At 41.6% G+C, this 7,500-nt stretch overlaps 1 protein-coding gene across 5 annotated transcripts in view; it reads right to left on the reverse strand.

Annotated features, from left to right (window-relative positions):
- The window catches only part of LOC119569640 (MAGUK p55 subfamily member 5-A-like), a 184,201-nt gene that overhangs the window by 133,536 nt on the left and 43,165 nt on the right, over positions 1-7,500 (reverse strand). The window contains exon 1 of one of the 5 annotated variants that reach the window (XM_037917719.1): positions 6,556-6,970. The exons of 3 other annotated variants lie outside the window; for them this stretch is intronic. In XM_037917719.1, the coding sequence (XP_037773647.1) occupies positions 6,556-6,622 (67 nt within the window). In that variant the 5' untranslated portion in view covers positions 6,623-6,970. Of the gene's footprint in view, positions 1-6,555; positions 6,972-7,500 lie in introns of those variants that run through there. One more of the 5 variants, XM_037917725.1, reaches the window with a different exon arrangement.

Consider the following 7,500-nt stretch of genomic DNA (forward strand, 5'->3'; position numbering starts at 1 on the left):
CTTGGATAATGATCGTGCAAGCTGCTGGTTAATGCCTAATAAGAGAAATCGATAAAAGTGAGCAGTGGCGGAAATTGTTGAAATAACCAATTAAGTTTATCTGATTAAGCCACAGATGCTGCTGCTGCTGAATGGATGAAAATATGAAAATTAAAAGCGATAACAAGACACAGCAACAAGAATAAATTAAAGAAACACAAGCACGCTCAACGATCATTTAAGAAAAGGATAAACGAAAAAAAATAAATAAAAAAAAACAATCAGGTACAACAGATGACAGGACGAAATCACAATAAAAAAAACACACACTACCCAATCACTAAAACCAAAAGACAAACTAAAAAAAAAAAAAAAAATAAAAAAAAAAGGCGGGAAATAAAAGAGGGAGAGACCGTGCAAGCTGCAGAGGCACGTTATTGACTCAGACGTCGTTGTGTCAACCGTCAAGCCTCAGCCAATTAGTGACGCAATGTTTATGTAAACAGTCGAACACGTGGGGGTCGACATTCCGCGCCGTACTCTTTGTTTCTACTGCAAAAGTGGATAAGGTTTGAATCTATGATACGGCGCAGGTGGAGCCATATATACATTCGTGTGTGGGCTACACTCGTGTGTACGTAGAGACATGGGCTGTATGATTGCTGAGCTATTCACAGGGTGTATATTGAAGACAGATATATGCACAAATAGATATTCGTATCAGTGTGCAATAAAAATAAATAAATAAATAAATAAAATAAAATAAAAACAGTTATTCAGATTTCATGTTCTTCACTCGACTCTCACTCCTTACCAATCCTACAGACCCAATGCTCACTGTAAGAAATATTTACAGAAAAGGCAAGCAAGCACTCTTGGGGAAAAAGCTTTGGACTGTTCATGCCAGATAATGGAAGCTCCTTGAGCCATTATACTCTTCAGCAAAGGGACCTAAGCTCGGCGCAGATAACAGCGGAGAATTCAATATCTAGAGCTTACGGGAAAGGACCACAGCTGGTTTCTAAGATAGAAACCGTACAGTGAAAATGTCCAGTAACTATGCTTGACGTCGCAGTTCGCGAACACCACATAGTTTGGTAACTTGGATTACTCACAGTGCAGTAAAATGCCGGGTGGAATACTTGGAATTGCGAAATACACTAAAAAAATCCTTTTTTTGTATATCTAAACATAACTTTAAATATAACGCGAATCACTGGAACTTCGGGTTATGTCAGTGTGGAATTTAATATGAATTGATCAATAAAAAAAGAAACAGTGAACACATAAATAGATTCCTGATCTTGTTACACCACGACTGGGGCTAAAAATGTGGAGAAACCTAGGAATGTTCACTCGTACGTTTAGCCATCACATAAACGATGAAAATAGTATTCCTATAAATTGTTTAAAAAGGGCACTACGAACCTATAAAATCTCCTTCGACCTCTACCACCACCGACGCCAGAAATCCAACGAATTCAACGCGTATGAAAGTCTAAGTAACGAGAACACTCATCCCACAGAAATGCCACTGACCACAGAACGGCAACAGAACCGCCATCGCGATCTCCTCCCAAACAGCGAAGTCAGGCGGCAAAAATCCCTCAGCCAACAGGCACTGCCGTCGACTACGCATCCGCCATTCAAGGTATTACCACAGTGGCGAGGCGACGGGCTCAAGTGTTTACATTCCATCTTAACACTTTAGTCAAACTTGAGTCAGACCCCAGTATAGTGACCCTGCCGCCTGGTGAATCCCCCGCCGTGGCACTTCTGGGAACAGGGCCATTCGTGCCTTGTGTAAACACGCGAGCTAAAACATATTCTAAGATTACTACGTAAAGTCACGGGTTTTCGGTGAAATCTCGTCGCGTATCAGTACAGCGAATTTAGATCCTCGGAAGCTATTTAAAATCCAGCCAGGAAAATTTGGACACATTGTGAGCGAATTTCACTGGCATTATTAAGACAAAGAAAAATTACTTCGTATCATTTCAAGAATGTTATTATTGCCATGAGAATAATTCTCATTTCTAGAATTTTCATGACACCAGCAAATCATCGAAATAATAACGACTGAACAGCAACAACAACATAGCAGCATTGATAAAAATGAGAAAACAACAGTAACAAGATGAGCAACATTAACAACAACAAAATAATAATAATAATAATAATAATAATAATAATAATAATAATAAATATAATAATATGTATGTACATATGCATATGTATATGTATATATATCTATCTATCTATATATTGTCCGTTTATGCATGTGTGTGCGCGTGCATGTGCACATACTTTTGCACACACGTACAGACACAGACACAAACAAACACACACACACCACACATGTCTATATATTATATACATATATATATATATATATATATATACATATATATATATATAATATATATATATATATATATATATATATATATATATATAATATGTTGTGGTGTGTGTGTGTGTGTGTGTGTGTTGTGTGTGTGTGTGTAAAGAATCCAGTCTTGCTTATGCATCTATTTATCTATATATCTATCTACCTATCTATCTATATGTATATATATATATGTATATATATATATATTATATATATATATATATATATATATATATATATATATATATATATATATATATATAATATATATATACAACATAATATTAGATTATATATATCTATATATATTATCTCGTATATACTGATTATATAGATATATATATATATATATATATATATATATATACACATAAATGTCAGACTTACTACCTCAGTCTCCCTAATGCATCTGAATTCACCCTCAGTCCGCTGCCTCATGCTGGATTCCAAGAGACACAATCAACATGGGATCCATTTTATTTCGCGGAGGAATGCAAGCGTTGTTATTCCTGAAAGCTCGCATTAGCTCTTATGAGGAAGCTGTTATAGTCACCTGGACAAAGTATGCGTAGTTGAGTATATTTCTCACCTGTTTGCTTGTTTGGCTGTTGGTCTGTATGTCTCTACTAGCCGGTCCGTTTCTTGATTGGTGTATGTGTGTGTGTGTGTGTGTGTGTGTGTGTGTGTGTGTGTGTGTGTGTGTGTGTGTGTGTGTGTGTGTGTGTGTGTATGTGTGTGTGTGTGTGTGTGTGTGTGTGTGTGTGTGTGTGTGTGTGTGTGTGTGTGTGTGTGTGTGTGTGTGTGTGTGTGTGTGTGTGTGTGTGTATATCTGCCTATCTTATCTATCTATTTATTTATCTATCTATCTATCTATCTGCTTACCTGTATCTTAATCAATTCATTTATAACCATACACAGATAAACAGGCCTTTACACATACATACAAGAGATACACAGAGTTATATATACATGTACTGAGCGGTCAGGTCACGTCGGCATTTTTTTAACCTAACCTAACCTAGCCTAGCCACGAACTAGCCTAGATAGTAGCACACCTAATTACCGCCGTGACCTGACCGCTTAGTACGTGTATATATACACACCTCAATATATCTCTCGTCTTATATGCCCTGATGAAGCAATAAATATAGGCGCTGTATATATATCATGTGCATTATACATACAGATATATAGCAATAATATATTCATATATCCATATAATTATATATTCATACATTTGTGTATGTGTACGTGGGCCCGTACGCGCGTGTTTGTTAAGCCAACTTTCATTACCGATATCTTCCTTGGCATTTCCCACAACAGCCTCTTTAACTCTGTCATCGCTATCAGCCCGACATCAAGGCCCTCGCATAATAAGCCGGGGGAGGGGAGAAGACGCCCCCCCCCGTTCGCCTTATCAGAAACAGAACTTTAAAAAATCGATGCAACAGCGGAAATCTGAAGTAAGAAGGTTTGCTGTGTGTCTTAGTTGCTCCCCTGATTCTCCTTGACCCTTGTGGCTGCCTTTCCCTGTCGCCGGCTCCTTCGATGACCATTCTCCGAGGACGCTTTCAACTTCATTACCTGTAGGAGTGTGAACGTACTAATTCCCCCTCCTACTGGAATAGCAGTTGTGTGTATATATTTAAAAAAAACGGTTCTCGTGATCTTTCGATGACATGTTTTGTCTCCGTCACTTGGTGTAAGTTAGAGGAGTGATAAGTCACAGGATGGTTAGTGATTAGCAGTTCTCTCTTGTTTATCACCCTCCGTTCACAGACAGTCATCACCTAAACGAGTCGTTCTAGCATGCTTGTTCGAATTAAGAAACTCCATTTTCTTTTACACATTCCACTCAACACCTGTTCGATTCTAACGCTGTTTACAACGTGTTCCCGTTGTAGGCTTGTGCGTCAACGTAGGAGTCTTATCATTGATAATATAAGGGACTCTACGAATGGTAAATCGACGTATGTGACTCCTATACCTTATGAATGTCGACGTCGGCGATTCCAGTAAAAGATACGGGCCTCACCTGCACTCTCTCGAAGTAGGTGAATGACATGAGATCCTTAAAATGACGTGTCGAAGCAAGGAAAGCGTGGCCATACCAGAGCATTGGAGTTGTCATAGGTATTTGACATCCTAAGCAGATATCAGCGCGTCAACAGAAACTACATGCTTTTTTAGGGCACATTATCACATCATCAGCACTTCTTGAAGGATTAGATGGAAATTAGGAACACAAGAAAAATCGTAAGCAAAATAACAAGAAAGACAAGATTATAATGAGATATAAGCAAAAACTGGCGTGCCGAAAGTTATTCGCTAGGCCCAGAATGAGCGCGAGATGGTTTTCGATTATAGAAAATGGGAAATGAAATGAGTTATACGTGAATTTTGGAAATGACTAGCTGGATCGTGAGGCAGGGAGGGAGAGGAAAGAGAGGAGGGAGGGAGAGGAAAGAGAGGAGGGAGAGAGAGAGAGAGCGCAAGAGAGCGAAAAAACGAGAGAGAGAAGAGAGAGAGAGAGAGAGAGAGAGGAGATAGAGAGAGAGAGAAGAGAGAGAGGAGACAGAGAGAGAGAGAGAGAGAAGAGATAAAGAGAGGAGACAGAGAGAGAGGAGAAAGAGAGAGAAGACGAGAGAGAAGAGAAAGGAGACGAGAGAGGCAGAGAGAAAGGAAAGAGATAGAGAGAGAGAGAGAGAGAGAGAGAGAGAAGAAAGAGAGAGAGAGAGAGAGAAGATGAAGAGAAGAGAAGAGAAGAGAAGAGAAGAGAAGAGAAGAGAAGAGAAGAGAAGAGAAGAGAAGAGAGAGAGGAGAAGAGAAGAGAAGAGAGAGAGAGTAGAAAGAAAAAGAGAAATAGAAAGAGAACGAGAGAGTGAAAGAGAGTTAGAGAGACGAAGAGAGAAAACAAAGGCGAATGAAACAGTGAGAAGCATATATTATATGTTCATCTGACACAGATATATATTCACAGATATGGTTTTACATGTACAATACAAAGCATTTATATTTACATTTACATATACATTCACTGATATACAAACACAAGCAATTATATATGCATAACATGTCCATACACAAAACGCTCGACAAACCCATTGAAAAAAAAGGTGGAAACCCGAAGACTGGGTTTCAATCGGGTCAGATTCGCGTCAGCTCAACTCCCTCCGTCAGTTTAAATGCCTCTGTCAGCTCGAACTCCTCCATCAGCTGAAAAGCCTCTGTTAGTTCAACCCCATGCCGTCAGTTTAAATTATTCCGTCAGCTTAAACTCCTCCGTCAGCTCAACCCCCTTCATCAGCTTACTCTTCCGTCAGCTCAAAAACCTCCGTCAGCTCAATCCCTCCGTCAGCTTAAAACCTCCATCAGCCCAACCCCTCCGTCAGCTTAACCTCCACAATCAGCTCAGCCCAAGCCGTCAGCTTAAACCTCCTCCGCCAGTTCAAAGCCCCTCCGTCAGAACATCACGCAGCCACTGAGCGGAACACAATCGATCTCTGCCGCTGATTCTAGCACCGAAGGACTCTCCGTTCGCCCGTGCTGGGCTGAGGGATGAGGATGCTAAAGTAGGTCTAGCATCCTTTGGCGTCCTTTTCTTTTTGCTGTTTCCTAACGAGTCACATGAGGATGCTGTGTTTATGGCTCTTTTCCCCCTCTCTTTTTCTCCCTCTTTTTACGTTATCAGAGTCAACTCGCTTTCTCGTGTTTGTAATCGCAGCATCTTGTTTTACGTAATGAAAGATCAATCCAATTCCTCTCGTACTGTCTGTGGATTCGCTGCATCCTACTTCTCTTTTGTTTTACGTAAGCAAAGGGTCAACTCACTTCCTCATGTGTTGTGTTTGTGAACTCACTGCATCTTACTGCTGTAAAGTTACCAGAGAGCCAATTCACTTTCTCTCGTACTGTGTTTGTGTCCCCGCTGCAGCTTACTTTATTGTTTTTCCCTTTACGTTATCATAGGGTGGTTGTGGATTCACTATATTATCATTGTTATCAAAGAATCGGTTTACTTCCTGAAGTGTTGTGTTTGTGTACTTTTTTTTGTTTTTTTTAAGAAATAAGGAGTCAGTTTAATTATCAAATTCTTCACTTTTCGTGGTTGTTATCATTACACAGGTAATCCCCTTCGACGCCTAATCTAAAACACGACTCATGTGAATAAACAACATACTCACCATAGAGCTTGATCTTCTTGTCTTTCGTCTCCACCAGAATGATGACATACCCGCCCAGGTCCACCATCCTGACGGCGGCGGGGCTCCTCAGGTGGTCGCAGGGGCGCTCTTACTTACGCTCGGCCTTCCATGGGTTCTTTGGCCGGGCCGTTTGCCTCTTCCCGATGTCGCAAGAGGATTTCATAGTAATGCCCCTTTCCTCACTTGCAGTCTGCCTTCGAGCGACTCGGTTTCACCATGAAATTTTGTTTCTGGATATGATACAGTTTGCCTTGAGTTTCGAGTGACGCCTTGGTAGCACTGAGCCCATGGTGGTCAGAGCGAGGTGGCGTCCCGCGGCTGCCCTGCCTGCGCTCGGCACTCCATGGCGGCCTGTTCACATCTGGGCGCGCTCGGATCTCTTACCCTGCTTCGTTGGGCCTATCGGTAAAGAGGGGAAATCGGTAAGGTAAAAGCGCTGAGCTACCTTGGCGATTCACGGCGACAATTTACGGCGTTTGTGACGTCATGCGGACGGCATGTAGCATAGGCCTCGGAGGAAGGACGGCGTGAGCTTATTTTTTTTTTTCCATCCCATGTGCTACGCTTAAAAAAAAAGAAAAGAAAAAATGAAATGAAAACGTTCAAGGACAAAGCACAGGGAAGGAAACGCGGCATAATACGAGACGATTCTGTAGACGTCGACATCATCCTTCCTCTCCACCAGATACAGAGGACTTTCAACATCCTCTCGAGGTTGGAAAGAACCCTCTCTCCTCCCCCCACCCCTCCCCTCCCATCTCTATTCTCCCACTTTCATCCCGTCCACTCATTCTCCTCCTTCCTCCTCCCCCACCCCCCCTCCTTCATCCCCAATGAACTCTCGTCCGCTCATTTACCTCCTTCCTCCCTCCCCCTCCCCTCCACCGCCCTCCTCCTTTCCACCCCCTCCTCCCTCCCCAATCC

Source organism: Penaeus monodon, chromosome 4, assembly GCF_015228065.2.
Source record: "Penaeus monodon isolate SGIC_2016 chromosome 4, NSTDA_Pmon_1, whole genome shotgun sequence".
NCBI lineage: Eukaryota > Metazoa > Arthropoda > Malacostraca > Decapoda > Penaeidae > Penaeus > Penaeus monodon.